Genomic DNA, 15,525 nt, shown 5'->3' on the forward strand with positions numbered 1-15,525 from the left:
GGGATAGGCTGCAGTGCTCCCCACGACCCTGAAAAGTGGATGAATGTGTTACATACAAATAACTCATGTTTGATGAAAATTACTTATTAAACAGAATGAATGAAAAAAAAAATTACTTTTAGCTTTCAGTCGTTCCTATTCTGATAACACTGTAGTAGTAGTGTAATAATATATTTCTAAAATAATATTTTCATTCATCATCTTAACAATCTGGATATTATTTAAACCGATGACTTATCAGTTGGTTAAAAGAAAAAAGATAGTATTGGCAAACTTCCTTGTTTATCTTAAAAAAAAAAAAAAAGGACATCCAGAATAAAAGCTGCTTTCTCCCAAACTTGATGTGAACATGCAAAACATTTCTTTTAGTTTGAATGTTGCAGAGAAGTCTAAATCTAACCAGCCACAACCGAAAACATGTGCATGAAGGGAGACTAAGTTGAAAAAAAAAAATAGCGCATTCAAAATGTACAAGAGTAAAAAGTGTCTAAAAGCATAAATGATAATATTTTGTGACTTGAATACATGATTGGAATGTAGATCTTTATATTAACAACATTTTAATGATGTAACTAGCTGGAAAATAGCTCATATATTTAAATCCTAATACTGTTGGTGTTTTTCTGTCCAGTTACTTATTATATACATTGTACGGTACAGGCAAGTTAAGAAAAAAATCAAATTGCTTTAAGGAAAGTACGATATTATATTAATACAACTAACTCAGTACGATGTTTGAGTAAGTTTGAAAAATGTCTAATCATTTAAACACCAAGCCTGTATTTTTAATGCAAGCTAATTATAAATAGCACTAGTTGTAAATTTGGACAGGGACTCAATTTTTGTCATTTTGCCTCTATACACCACCCCAGTGGATTTTAAATCAAACAATCAATATGCAATTGAAGTGTCGACTTCCAACTTTAATTCAGGAAGTTTAACAAAAGTAATCAACTGTTTTCGAATTAAATACAATTTAAAAACAGTCCTCCAGCTACATTATACTGATCTTCATGTGTGAAACTTGTACAGGGCCCGCTGAAATTTGCAACTGCAAAAATAAAATAAAAACTTAGGAAAACAAAACAAAACCCAAAAGGTTGATTCTGTTCATCTGGATGTCGTAGCGTTTTCAGTGGGAGAAACGTTTCGTCACTCATCCAAATGACTTCTTCAGCCTCAGCTGACTGCAGGTTTCCCCAATCTTATAAACAGTACGTTGCATAACGACTGAAACTAGCACCACTGAATGAACAGTGGGATGACATTGTTCATTCAGTGGTGCTAGTTTCAGTCATATCGACCAGTTTCACTGACTTTTTGAACATGTCAAACATAAGGAATCATTTGCGCTTCCTAACACTGAGACTGAGATGATTGTGTAGCTCTGGGTCAATTCCTTTTACAAAGTGTTGTGTTTACTTTAATATTTACTCTAAACTTCTTAAAGATGTGAAATTACCCCAGTATTAGAGGATAAAAATCAAATAAACAATTTCAATAATATAAAAAACTAAACTTTAAACATTTTCTTAAAACTTACAGAAACAAATCTATTCAAAACTACAGACAAAAAAAATGAATAAAAAAGTCAAAACATAAAACTACAAAAACTAATGAAAACAACACAAAAGACAACAACGTAACTATAAAATCTTTAATTCTCTTTAGAAAGTTTTGTACTTTTTCGGTCAAGTAATAATCAAACATTCTTAACAGACAAGGCTGTATCTTTTCACAGGACCATTTTTAAAACAGCCACAGTAATGCTAAACAGTCATCAAGTACAAAGAAAATATCACCATAAAATATGTTTACTTCTTTTCCTCTTATGTCAAGCTCCCAACGTATCAATTTTGACATATATCAGCATAGTTCAGCTTTTTAACATGTACTCAGGAAAAACCTTCCAGAAAGCAGCTAACAATCTGAAGTGAGTCTGTTATTCTTCACCCTACTTGCTGCAGTTTTTTATACTGTTTCAATAGGAGATGCTCAAATTTAACATGGCCAAAATATAATGAGGTTGGCATATGTGCAAAGTTTAGGTGTGAAAGTTGCCTCTATAGTCTTTGCTCATTTATGTCAAGGTGAGAGTGGATATTCCTAAGATAATCATCTCAGGGACTCAGCTTTGGCTCTGCTGTTTGCGAGGGGCCCTCAATCCGAATAAACCTGCTTAATGGAAGAAAAGCTAAAACGGATGTTTAACCGAGGAGCTGCCTCAGGGCCTAGTACAAGGTCAATTTGTCAGCTGCATTCACATAAAGCTGAGTAGAGTAGAGTATGTAAGTAAGACATAACTGACTCAGACACTGACAGGTTCAGCTGAGTCTTTTGACATAAATAGAAAAGCAAACAAACAAAAAATTCTGATGTTAAATGTTGAAAAATTTGTAGCTTTGAATGCTGCAGGCATCAATCTAATGTGGACGATATTCACAACTTCTACATGTAAATTTTTAGAGGGAGCTGAATAGAGCCTCTTGTGACAGACGTCGACGTCACACTGCGGTTTCATACTCTACGAAAGTCTCGGCAAGAAAATTTTCCCTCTCTTCCAGTGATGATCTATCTTCTTGTGGGAATGCCAGTCCATTACCTTCTTTGTGTTGTGAAGGTTGCCTCTGCGGCGCTGCAATCTATATGTAGATATTTTTTTAATTTAAAAAGATAAAAACACACATAAGGAAACTGATTTTATCAAATATTCATACCTGTGAAAAAGCAGCAAATATTTAACAGTGATCATTTTGATTATAAAAACCATGTTAGTTAGCATGCTGACATTATGCTAAATGCTACTGGTAGGCACTCTCTTATTCACAAGGGGTCTCCACAGAAGGTAGCTTTACATGTTCAATTTGGTATTTTATGCCAGAGATCCTTTCTGATAAAGCCCCAAAGGGGATCAAACCAGGGATGCTTCACATACTGCTACTGCTGTATTTTGTGCTACACATTTCCATAAACTGTTAGAATGACTGACTGCTGCCAACTTCTGAATTTTGACTCTAAATGATGCAGAGTAAATACGAACGAAATGCAAGCAAGCATACATAATATTTAGTCTAATTTTGGGGAAAAAAAAGGGGAAGCAGCATTATATTCAGTGGTGCCTGAAGATGTTTACAGATAATCCCTCCCACCATCTCCAACATAATAAAAAAATGTCTCTGAGACCAGATTTTTACTCCTGCAAGAATACAACCTTTGACGAATCAGTTAGGATAAATTACTTATAATAAAGATGAAGGAAGTCACCCAGTCCTGAATCCTTTTAAGTCCTTGGAAATAGGTGAATGCACCTCTTTCAGTTTTAGTCTAAAAAGAACTATGAGTTTCTCACATAGCCCTGACTGATATGAGGATTCCTTACACAAGACTGAAATATTCTTCATTGGAGTCTCTCTGATTATCTGATTAGTCTAACTGTTCCAATTCTTACTTTAAAACCAGAGGCTTTTCAGGTTGTAGCACCTACATTTTGCAATAGCCTTCATCAACCTGTCAGGTCAGCTCAATAAAAATTACTTTTAAATTTGCACGACTGAACAATCTGCAATTTGCAGTGTTAATCCTGGTGATTAGCAGTCAGTTAATAAATAAATCTAATCCGCAGGTTCATACATATCACTACTGGATGAGTTAATTTTTCATGTACTGCAGCCTGGCATTGCTTCTAGTGACGGCATATAGATATTTGCTCAATAATAAGAAAATAATTACATCCATGGCCTGCAAGCACTGCAAACTCATCCTTTTTCGCTTTCAACTCTGCAATGGGTTCATGATGCAGATGTGAAGTTTGTATGTGGACACTTTCTGTATTTTACAGGGTTAGAATAAAATGTTAATATGTGGCACTGTCAGAGATGGAAAAAGATGCAAGAAAGACAGGACAAGAAAGGAAGGATGATTATTTTCAAAGGCGAGCACTGCTTAGAAAGTGAAATTTACATGCTTGGAATTTTAAAGTGTATATATATAATGTTGTAATTAACTTTTAAAAAATTTGAGTCAGATATTTATAAATAAATGATGTGTTGCTGAATTACAATTTCTTGCACAATGAACTGAAGTACACTAATTCTGTGTTATACAAAGACTGGATGAAAATATCAGGAAATTTAGGACAGGCTAAACTGGTTAGTTTGGAGTAATGTGTTAAAGTTTACAGTGCTGGACTGTTTACATCTAGGTAGCTGACACGAATGTATATTCAAAGTGACGATGCTGATTAGATTCACTGAATTGTACCTTTCTTATTGGAAAGGTTTAGGTGTTGGAAATTAGTTATAAAGCTTGTGTAACAGTTACTAATATCATGCAGAATTCGGTTGGCTAAAAAGGGCAGAAAGAGCAAAACAAATTATTCTGATTTATTTAAAGTGATTTAGTTTCCCATGCTGCACCACTACGCCCAAGCTGCCAAATCCCACTTTAGCCGCCTGCAAATCATGATCCTGAAAAGAGGCTCTTGAAAAAAGTCCTGCGCTTCCAAATTCTAGTAAACATTTCAAAACATCATCTCTGTCTCACCGGGGTTACACAGTTGTACCACCATCTTTACTTAATGCTTTACTATTATTCTACTGCAAATACATCATATATAAATGTTGCAAGGTTCTTTGCTATTAAATCGATCCTTTCACTCACCGTTTGTCCCAGTGGAGTCACACAGCAGAGCTTCTTCTTCAGGTGTTCAGGTAGAAAACAAAAAAGTTTTCCTAACAGGGGATAGAGTGTTCCTGGCATCACATCTTCTTCCTTTGTTGGGCCTAAGAAACATAATTAAGAATTTCTAATAAAAATTTTATAAAGAAAAGTTATGGACAATAAAGATATGCATAAGAACTCACCTACCTGTGAGAAAGCTGATAATCAGGCCTATTAAAATGACTGTAGTGCAGTTAAAGCCACTGTACCACATGTAGGACAGGGAGTAAAATCTCTTGAGTCCAGACGGTTGGCTGAAGAACAAAGAGATGCTTAAGGAGATGATCAATGAGGAGAGGTCACAGTGTGCAGCCGGAGTGATCTGTACCTCAGAGTGGTATTGTTGAACGCTGTCTGAATAGCAATAGTCGCATTGGTGCCGCATTCGAGTGGTAGTGGTCTTGTGCTACGATTGAGGATGCTTCCAATGCCGAGCCAGAAAGCCACAACCAGTCCTGCACACAGACCTACCAGAGCTCCCTGGAAACAATTACCAAAATAAGTTAATAAATAAATAAACAGCATTATTGTGAATTTACGTTAGAAGTCAACTTACGATGGAGTTGGCCCACGGGAAGAACATCCCGAGACAAAACAGACCAAGAATAGGACCACCAACCATGCCGAAGATTTTCAAAGCCACCTAACGTTAAATATGATAAACAATCGGTCCAAACATAGAAGTATGTTGATTATAAAGTTATAACCGGTGCGAGCTTACCTGTAAAACCGAATCACCCATGAGGTGAGTGAGATATGCCATGGCCAGGCAGAGCAGTCCATAGGACATAGCTTATTAAGGAGACACAAGTATAAACTTTAGGGTCAAAGCATCATTTTCAATTCACTGCTTTAATTCACAAATTGCAACATTTAAAGCTTCAGAGAGCAGACCTAAAACTTTGGACAGCAGGGTTGCTCTCGCCTCAGTCATGGCAGGATATTGCGGTTTGATGAGGTCTTCCATTGTTACAGTAGCTAATGAGTTGAAGGCCGACGATATGGTGCTAAACAAGAAAAGGGAAAAAGGGCGTGTAACTTTAAAATGCAAATTAAAGGCATGTTTCACCTCTTGGATTCTAGTTACTAAATCATTACAGCAATAAGAGTTGATGTAAAAGATAAACAACCGCAGTTACCACCTTGTATTATAGGTCTGTACCAAGTCTTATCTTTGAGTCCAGGTGAACTTTGGTAACAAATTTGAGGAAATTCTCCTATTAATTATCTTCAAGAGATAAAGAGAATGGAACAGTGTTTCAACTCCACAACAGAGCTATAAAGCAAGCTCCACATAAACAGTCAGGTTCTCTTTATGTTTACTCGCTTGAGAAAACCTACAATTCCTATCAGAGATAGACACAAATATGTGACATCTGCGCGTTAGAGCTCTGAAACTTTCAAACTTGCATTTAAAAGATCAAAATTATGCAGTGTGTTCAGTTCTGAGTCAGTAAAATGGACACCAGGAGAGTTTGTCACAAGATCAAAGTAAAAGTCACTAAAAGTCACATCTGTAGATAAAATGACCTACAAATGAAACACAAACATTTACATATTTTCTGTATCACCAACTTCATAAATGTAAATTCCAGTGGCAATGAGACTAGCAGCTGTAAAATTATAGCAACGGTTTGTGCTGCTGTAACTTTATAGCTGGGCTTAAACTGGTGGCGTTACTAAGCTACATCTCTACAGGTAAAACTGGTTCCTTAAGCAGTGAATCTATACAACACTTAAAGATTCTGTAAATAATAGAAATAGTGAAAATGAGTCACTTCCAATTGTGAACATAACCTGTTCCAGCCCAGGTTAGCTGTTCAGCAGAAGTTGCTATGGTGATCTAACCTGAAAAGAGGGCCACCTTTATGGTATTCTTCATGACAAATAGCCTACAAATGCAGCAGGTTATTCACACTGTAATGTATGACTTTAGACTCAGCATAGCACACTAATCCTACACACACACTCTGTGTGTGTGTAGGAGCAGTACCTGTGCCCCACTGACAGTGAAACTGCATCACAAAGATCAGCACAGCCACAAATTACAGCAAAAAAAAAAAAAAAAGAATTTTTTTTTTTTGTCTCTTCACTTTTAATGAGAGTGAAAAACCTGTTTTCCTTTTGGAAATGTGAGTTAAAATGTTTCCTATTTTAACAAAGATGCATGTAAACATCATGCAACGTTGGGGTCATGGACAATTATTGAAAATGTGTCCATACGTGACGATGAGTAGATAATGCAGGTATCATGACAAGCCTAAAGCTGAGGGATGAAATACTGTGGAAAGAGGATTGGTAGTAAAAATTATTCTGTCTCTGCAGAAACTGTGGAAAGTCCCGTACCTGAGGGCTGCACTGAATAAACAAGCAATGAAGAGTCCAGGCAGCCCAGGCAGACCGTGCAGCATATCCATCACAAAATATATCACCATCTGTGGGAAACAAACTATAAACATATCTTCCTGGTACCTTCAGTTCGATTTGCATAAATGTACAATTTGCCAGGAACAAAACACATATTGTATCATCTCTGATGTCCAAAACACACTAGAGAGACATGAGTCGAATGTAATGAAAGGTATCACTATAAAATATGCAAATACCAATGCTGGGTTTTTTTGTGCTCTCAGGGGTACTTTGTTTAATTCGGCACGAATATTTTTGATCATCCTTCATATTTCACTTCAGATTTTGTTTACTCCAGAGAAGAGTATGACAGTTATGCAATATTCATCCTGGATGGATGGATGGATGGATGGATGGATAGATGGATGGATGGATGGATGGGAACACTAAAAACATTACACAGCACAGTGCAACTCACTGCATCCCGTGAAGAACTGGCCAGCTTGTCAGAGTGGTCCTCTCCACAGTAACGTGCAAACATGACCAGCCCCATCACACAACTTAGAGCCAGAGCCAGCTGCAGGGAGGGAAAAACCATGTAGCAAGACCTGCAGGAGGTTGGGAACATAATAAGGTGCTAACTTTGAAGTCAGCTTCTTGTCATTTTCTTTTTATTTCACTCATCCTTTTTGCAGATGTTTTTTTCATGTTTTTTTGGAGCACCCTCCTTTAAACTTGCAGAGCAGAGTGGCTAACACATATAGCTAATCTAACAGCCACGGGATTTAATAAAGCACATGAATACATACAAGCTAGCTTGAAATAAAATATTGAGAGGCTCATCTACCGTCTCCTTCCATCTCTGTTGTGTCATGAATAACTGTAGAACATATTATCAGTATGAATTCACAAGAATCTTTGCTTTAATATCAAAGCCACTGCTTACCTGACAGCCTCTTTCTCTGTGCGTGAGCTGAGGTATCTTTGGACCTGAGCCTGGTTCACACCATACAGGGACAGCATGAGGAAGACCCCACCGACCCCAAGAGTCCAGAAGGTGTGTCTCTCTGTCGGATCTGGGTTTAGACTGTATGACAGGCGAGAGAAAGAGAGAGAGAGATGCGGTTTAAAGACTATATCTTATGAAATCAAATGCATGGTAAATTTTAATAACCAAATGCAAACCTAATTTCTCACCAGAAAAACCGCACTGTGGTTTTTAAATGTACGAGCTACAACAAAACAAAGCATTAGATTTCAGAGTGCTTTAATTCTGCAGCTGTTTGAAAGACTGTTAGAAAGAAGGAAGTTTCGTGTGGTTGCCGGTACGAAAAATAATGACAGCTTTATTGGAGTGTGCGATGTATTTGACTATCATCTGGATATATATGCCGTGTATTTTATTTCCCCCCCCCCCCCCATCTTCATCTGCATGCAACTAATGTGTGCTCAGTGTTGTACACCCCAGAAAGCTTTCAGTATCAAATATCATGCCCCTTGCCTGCATATTTCACATATTCATATAGAGTCGTTTCCATTAAGCAAACTTCAAACGCACTCGAGGCCAGAGATGCGGTTTCCCTCCCAGACTTTCCTCCAAACATCAGCCACTCCTCCAGTCTTCTGCACTCCCACCACAATGACAGCCAGCTGCCCTGCAAACATCACAACAGTCTGAAAGACGTCTGTCCAGATGACGGCCTTCAAACCACCCTGAGACAAAAAGGCACCGAAAGCATTAAAAGGCTACATATGTGAATCAAGAAGTATTCAACTGCTACTCAAAAATAAAGACCCTACTAAAAAATATTTATGGGTATTTTTTGCAGGTTTTTTGTCAGTTCTTGCAAGTTATTTTTATAGAGTAGCAAAGGCAGTGTTGACAGAAGAGCAAGTCATTCCTATCAGGTTAAGCTCAATAAAATCACTCTCAATTTATTCAAAGCCCTTGTAGATGGCTGATTCAAACTGAGCCTGTGATGTAACTCACCAGTGTTGTGTACAATGTGCACACGAGTCCAGTGGCCAGCACTGTTCCCCATAGTTCAAACCCAGTGACTGCAAAAACAGAGACAGAGAGCAACCCACTGAACTACAAGAATTATTTAGTTAAGTTCAATGAGAAAGTAAAAAATAAATAAATAAATAAATAAATGACCTCTTCTTACCTGCATTTAGTGCAAAGGCAGGAGTATACACACAAACTCCCATATAGATAACCTGCAGTCGGGCAAAAAGAAAATGTCAGCTTCATAGAAAAACCTTTGAACTTTAAGGCCTTTATATTATTGAATGCACTAAAGCGGTCCACTAAATGTGCAAAGTGACATTAAGTTTATTATCCTTATAGCTGAGAGTAAAAAAAAAGAATATTTACACCGCTTTATTATATCTGCTTAAAATAAAACTAGAGCTGGTACAACATGACATAGCTACTGGGTATCAGTCTTCCTCTTCTCCTGCCTGCTCTCTTTAAAGGTCGCCACAGTGGATCATCTGCCTCCATCTCACACTTTCTCTAACATCCTCCTCTGTCACACCAACCCTGTGTATGTCCTCCTTCAGTACATCCATAATCTTTTTTTTGTGGTCTTCCTCCTTTCTTCCTGCCTGGCAGCTCCACCATCAACATCTTTTGTCCAGCATATATCGCTTCTCTGCACACGTCCAAACCATCTCAGCCTTATCTTAACTTTGTCTCCAAACTGCTCAATCTAACCTGTCCCTCTGATGTAGTTATTTCTAATCTTGCCAATTTTGGCCCCTCTCAGTGAAAATATTAACATCTTCAACTCTACTATCTCCAGCTCCATTAAACTTGTCCACCTTCTCTAACCCTGTCATTTACACTTATTCTGTCTTTATTTTTACCAGTTGTAAATTTAAAAAAACTTTAAAAAAAAAACTGTAAGCCTAAACTTATTTTTTGGCACCATCCCTACAGAATCCGATTATTATAAAATGTTATGTTACATTTAAAAAAAATTCTTAATAGGTTACACAAGGGAGGTTATTTATATTTTACTCCTGTGAGAAAGACAGCAGTTATGTTATATTTGTAGCTGTGGTATTTGAATATCAAATATTGGGAAAAAACCTTGCATCAGCACATCCTGTGTTATTGCACTGCAGTGCTGCACTCACCATTTGAAAGATGAAGGTGAAAGTTCCACATATGCGTACTGCTTTGCTGAAGCGCAGCTCAAGATACTGTGAAACAAAGCAGCATAAGAAATCTAAAGATAAGCTTGCTTTAAATGAGTACTGGTGAAAAATGAAAATGCTTCGGCAAACCTGGTAAGCGCTTGAGACGCGCAGTCTGTAAAACACTGGAATGAAAATGTGAGCTGGAATGAAGAGGCCCAGGATGTAGGCGCAGCCGATGAACCAGTACTGAGTGCCGTGCGTGTAGATCTCTGCTGGTACGCCAATGATAGCCACGGCCGACTGGAACGAGGCAATGAGCGAGAGGGAAACGGGGAGGCAGCCCATGCTTCTGTCTGCCATTAAGAACTCTTGAGTCGTGCGCTGACGCCCACCAGACAGAGCGTAGTACAGCCCGATGCCCATAGAGGCAGCGAGTAAGACGGCAAATATCACATAGTCTATAACCGTGAAGAACTTCTGGTCGGACGGGTCCATCTTGATTGTCTCCTGGCTGCAGTTTGAGAAGATTGTGTGCTTCTTCACACACACGGTCAGAAAAATAGGAAACGTCCTTGTTCACACCCATCAGTCATAACAGTCCAAAAACCTTGAAGGAAACAAAAAAAGCTGAATAAATATGCATGTGGGCTGGCTGTTAAAGGTTGGTGCTTTGAATCCTGGGCAAGATACTAAACTCAAGTTGCTCTCTGATACATCCATTCGAGTATAAATGTCAGACAGAAAGCATTTAAGCATTAAAAAGTGCTTGTATGAAAGGGTGTGAATGAGTGAGTGCTCAGATTAGAAAAGTGCTATTTAAGAACCTGTCTATTTATCATTTGCATGTGAGGTGATCTGCTCAGATATCCAGAGTTATTATTTATATTATGTAATATTATTCTATTCAGCCCTTTTCTGCTTATAAAATTTAAAAAAACAACAACAACTTTGCAAAAGTTGGAGAAGAAACACATCTGCACACAGCTGATTTCCTTGTGCTTTTCTTAGACATTTGTGCTCCTGCTCAGACAAACAGATTCAGCACTGAGTCTGCTGTCACTAAACTGTAATGCTTGCATCAAAGCACCACTGCTACATGAGAATATCACCAATCTGTGCAATGTAAAGCAGACAAACTGAAGTCACGTAACCTCTCACTATGTCAACTTTTCCCTGCTTGTGCTGATCCAAAAATAATGTCAGCTGTTTTGGAAAGGGGGAGGTTCCTTGCTCCTGAGCTACAGCAGGAACCAGTCACTGTGAGTTTTCAAGGTCAATGACATCAAACGTTTAAACAAGCGCTTCCAGCTGTGGCGAAGAGGGGTTAAAAGGTCATTTTAAAACGTGTTTTCCTATCAGAATATACAGCCAATAAAAAATATTTCAGTGGAATGTACTATAAATTGCAGTATTTTTAAATTGACTGCTTAACTAAATCAAGAAAAATTACCTAGAAGATTGTTTTCAAAACATTTTGGGGGGTTTTTGCATTACAAATAGGTGTCACTCAAGAGTCCAGGGTGGCATCCTCATGTATCTTGTTTTGATTTCCTTCCACATTAAAACAGACTGAAGGTTGAAATCCTTTCATCTGGCCGGGAGCCAGATTAGGTATTAATATACTGTAAAAATCTCTGCTGATCAATTAATTGATCATTTTGCCTCAAACCCCACAAAGGAGGTGCACAAAATACAAGGTCACAAAAGCCTCGTTGTACTATAGCAAAGCATGATGCAGGATTTTAAAAGTGACTTTAATTTGACTTGGAGACACTGTTGCTGTAGCTTTGATATTTTAGTTATAAATAACTGTCCCGTGACCGTCTGTAACGTTATCTGCATAACTTGACTGGGTATGAAGGAAATGGCCCTAATCAAGACAGCATGGTGTGTGAGAGGAAACAGTGTGCTAGCGGAGACAGAACAGGTACAACAGCATTGAGCAGGGTTACCTTTACAGGGCAGCACTGTGGGTATCCGGGTGAGTGTAACCGTCACCATGCCTTTCACTGAGACGTTCAAGAGCACTGCGTTAGTTAAAGCTTGATGAGGAAGGTATTTCCATGAATGAAATCACGACTTTATGAAAATCAAGGGTTGTATTTTCAAATAAACGTGTGTCTTGTGTGTTTAAACTTATGCTATGTTGAAAAAAGGACTTGAACACACTTACCATGCTAATCTGTCGCTCCATTGCTCCATGTGATCGCAAACTGTTTTTAATTTTCTTCCGGGGTTGAAGAAGTGGGCGGTGTGGTGACGCAACAGCCGCCAAAATCAAAAACTTGCAAGAGGAGTGGATGTTTACATCGGATCAAGTACGTACAGAAAAATAAAGAAAAAGACTCGGGAAACATGGAGGGAGCACCTGCGAAAGGTACCTCGGAGCGAGAGCTTTTAACTAGCTTAGCGACACCGCAAGCTAGCTTATAAAGAACATTGTTGTGATGCAAAGTTCGTTAGCCTGCTAATGCTATGAGCTAATGTCTATTAGCCCAACAGTAAAACATTCGTTTGTGTCCTTTAGAAGTTAGTAAATGTGTGCTTTATCCTCAGGTGTTTTGAGTCACCTGAGTCTGCTGGAAGTTAAAGCCAGGAGTCGTAAAACTCAGCTTCAGCAGCACAGTCGTGTGATGGAGCTGAAGGCTAAAGTTGAAGCACTGAAGACCCAGAGAGAGCAGCTGAAGGCACAGATACAGACGCACCAGGTTTGGGGGCTCATGATGGTAGAAGCTAACTTAGCGGACAAATATTTACGCAAAACACGTGATAAATTTATAAAATTATAAGCCGTATTTATATTCATAAAATATACAGTTTATAGTACGATTACATTGAAATATTTATCAAGATATAGTAGTTTATGTTAGTGTTTTACTTATATACTACAGTAGAGTACTCATCCTTACCTGACCATTTTCAGAAGAATATTGTATTTCTTTGTTAAGCCATTTAACACCGATCTATAAATCATTCAAGCATAAAGAAGGTACACAACTCGAGAGATGTATTTTTGATTGGGATTCCGATCCTGATTGTTTACTTAGGTGTGAGAAAGCAGTGATAAACCAACTGATTTCATGTTAATATGATGCTCACATTTGAACTGGGTCTGAAACGTTACATCACTTTCACATGCTGGTTGCACTTCCCTGTTACAGGACCTCCAGAAACTGAGGTTGGCTATGGACAAACAGTGTGCAGATGAAGAAGAGGAGAACATGGAGGAAGAGTCGGAGAACTCAAAACTTTTGCGGCTCATGGCCAGACACACTCAGCTGAAAGATCTTCTACATGCTCATCACCTCATTGGTATCAGCCTAACTGCAGTATTATTTCCTCTGGTTCAGTGTCACCTGGAGATGTTTTCACTGACTTTTTCCAGTGTGTCTCATATTTCAGATCTTTATTGGTCTGTTTTAATCCTCTCTTTTTTCCTGCTCTGTTTTATTTGCTGATATCATCAGGTGGGTATGACATCATAAAGACTCACAAGGGGAAAGGAGCGTGCGTATCTATCGCAACGGCCTATGAGGACATCTTCTTAGACACCTTTAACCTGGAGATTGATCTGAAGCCAACTGTAAAGATTAGTCGCCACAACATCCCTCCCTTTATTCCCCTAAACAACCTTGCTGAGCAGAACAACATGCAGACAGACCTGAGGGTGTTTCTGGACACCCTCAGCAAACATCTCAACGCCTTTGCTGGTCGCAAGCAGCAGCTGAAGCTTGTTAAGGTGCCAGATTTCACTTTTTTAAATTATATTTCACCATATCCCTCAGTAGCTGATGTTGACTCCATCATGTCAGCATTCTGGGAGGGCAAAGCCATCTGTTGCAGGACTCCATGTTTAGGTGGCTGAAGATTTTTTTTTTTTAAACATATCTCTGGCTGGACGTTTGGGCTTGTTCTACTACAGAATTAATTTACACTTTGATTAAATTATGAATAAGAATATAACAATCAAAAGTACCCTAAACAGTTGCACAGTTCTTTTTATGAAACCTGTAGTTTTGTTGGTGAACAGTAGAAACCGTGGAGTTTTGTTCCATTCGTAAATTTTGAAAGCCAAGAACCCATTAATGTTAAGCACAAACTATTTATGGCCTTTAAAGCACAAAACCGTTTTGTATTCATTGCTATTTGTTTTAAAACAATATCAAATTGACCCTGTTTTGCTTTTTGTTTATAGGAGAAACATAAGTCTGTTGAGGTGATGGAGAGTAATGTTTTATGTTCACTACTGGTGCTGTTATTCACGGTGCCGAGAGAAAAGACAGCTGTGCTCTGCACACTGGACTACACGGACCACACCAGATGTCTCCCCACACGAGTCCATCTGGAAAGTGAAGGTAAGAGTTTCACATTCATTTTTGTTTTAAATGCAAACTCAGTCCCATTCCCACAGGCGTATGATGCAACATGCTTTTACGAACATTTGTGGAAGTAATGGTCATTGTAAAGCGGTCACTGAATTGCAAAAAGGAAGCTTGTGAAATCCTAGATATTCAACCATCAGCTTCAAGTATATTAAAAGTGGAAGTGTTCAGGAGCCACAAGAGGTCAGCCACAAACGGTTCAAGAAGTGACAGGACTGTTTCAGTGGCTGAGCAGACTTTTGCTGTAATGCGACCCGATACTTTTGTCCATTTAATAGATGTAGAAAGTCTGTTTACAAACATGTGATGTTGTTGTTAAAGACACCCATAAAACTTAAATTTGGTAATGTTGTTTAATGTTGATTTCCTTTTGTTTGTTGCAGACAAACAGCTTCCCGATTCTCCACAGTGGAAGAAAAACTGCACCTTACTTATGGAGACTCCTGTGCACAAAGCTTTAATAACCATGAAGAAAATGGGAAGCATTGCTTAATTTATTCACTAATATGTATTAAATGAGTTTTGCTGTTGCATTTTGCTAAAAGAGTAATGTACTTACTCATTTTTCATTTTTGTTTTTAAGGTATTAAATTGTAAGAAAGTGAAGTTTCCAAATGTTCAAGCAAAAAGTCTTAAAATTCAGGCAATAAAAGTCATATTTGTGATGCGATCGCTGTTTTTTTGTCCCTGTCTCTATATACATGGTCTGTAAATACTGTCTCTGATGTTGCTATTAACTTGTGTGTAACGTCAACCTGCCAGAGGGTCTACAGATGGAAATTAGGCTATAATCTGGCATAGTTACATTTGTTAAAATGTTCAATAATATGTATTGTCCCTCTTTCTAATAAAGAAAGGAAAAACATCAATTTTATTTATTTTTTTTATTATTTTGCACACTGTTGCGCTGAGTACAGTCATACAGGTA

The 15,525-nt window shown here is 38.1% G+C and overlaps 2 protein-coding genes across 3 annotated transcripts; one reads left to right on the top strand and one right to left on the bottom strand.

Annotated features, from left to right (window-relative positions):
* Positions 1–1,643: 1,643 nt before the first annotated feature.
* Positions 1,644–12,460, bottom strand: slc5a6b (solute carrier family 5 member 6). Of its 2 annotated transcripts, none has more exons than XM_082515604.1 (17): positions 12,389–12,460; positions 12,168–12,224; positions 10,363–10,822; positions 10,213–10,278; positions 9,237–9,288; positions 9,059–9,126; positions 8,627–8,781; positions 8,015–8,155; positions 7,547–7,676; positions 7,066–7,154; positions 5,614–5,726; positions 5,441–5,511; positions 5,276–5,362; positions 5,048–5,199; positions 4,867–4,973; positions 4,660–4,781; positions 1,644–2,642 (listed from the first exon to the last, which is right to left on the bottom strand). In XM_082515604.1, the coding sequence occupies exons 3-17, from the start codon at positions 10,708–10,710 to the stop codon at positions 2,505–2,507; spliced, it is 1,839 nt and encodes a 612-aa protein (XP_082371730.1). In that variant the 5' UTR covers positions 10,711–10,822; positions 12,168–12,224; positions 12,389–12,460; the 3' UTR covers positions 1,644–2,504. The 2 variants fall into 2 exon arrangements, with proteins under 2 accessions (XP_082371730.1, XP_082371731.1); XM_082515605.1 differs by having other exon boundaries at positions 2,530–2,642; positions 4,863–4,973.
* An 11-nt stretch (positions 12,461–12,471) lies between these two features.
* On the top strand, positions 12,472–15,441 carry cenpo (centromere protein O). Its single transcript, XM_082515606.1, has 6 exons — positions 12,472–12,592; positions 12,772–12,923; positions 13,377–13,527; positions 13,683–13,954; positions 14,411–14,570; positions 14,981–15,441. The coding sequence occupies exons 1-6, from the start codon at positions 12,571–12,573 to the stop codon at positions 15,088–15,090; spliced, it is 867 nt and encodes a 288-aa protein (XP_082371732.1). The 5' UTR covers positions 12,472–12,570; the 3' UTR covers positions 15,091–15,441.
* Positions 15,442–15,525: the final 84 nt, after the last annotated feature.

Source organism: Aulonocara stuartgranti (genome assembly GCF_965226115.1).
Source record: "Aulonocara stuartgranti genome assembly, chromosome: 19".
Taxonomy (NCBI): domain Eukaryota; kingdom Metazoa; phylum Chordata; class Actinopteri; order Cichliformes; family Cichlidae; genus Aulonocara; species Aulonocara stuartgranti.

Bases quoted from the DNA above. Each gene is read 5' to 3' on its own strand.
- slc5a6b (XM_082515604.1), bottom strand. From the start codon at position 10,710: ATGGACCCGTCCGACCAGAAGTTCTTCACGGTTATAGACTATGTGATA. The intron at 7,677-8,014 runs GTAAGCAGTGGC...AACCTCCTGCAG, and splicing joins ACAGAGAAAGAGGCTGTCAG to GTCTTGCTACATGGTTTTTC. The intron at 4,782-4,866 runs GTAGGTGAGTTC...TATGTTTCTTAG, and splicing joins GATTATCAGCTTTCTCACAG to GCCCAACAAAGGAAGAAGAT.
- cenpo (XM_082515606.1), top strand. From the start codon at position 12,571: ATGGAGGGAGCACCTGCGAAAG. The intron at 12,593-12,771 runs GTACCTCGGAGC...CTTTATCCTCAG, and splicing joins GGAGGGAGCACCTGCGAAAG to GTGTTTTGAGTCACCTGAGT. The intron at 13,528-13,682 runs GTATCAGCCTAA...TGATATCATCAG, and splicing joins ACATGCTCATCACCTCATTG to GTGGGTATGACATCATAAAG.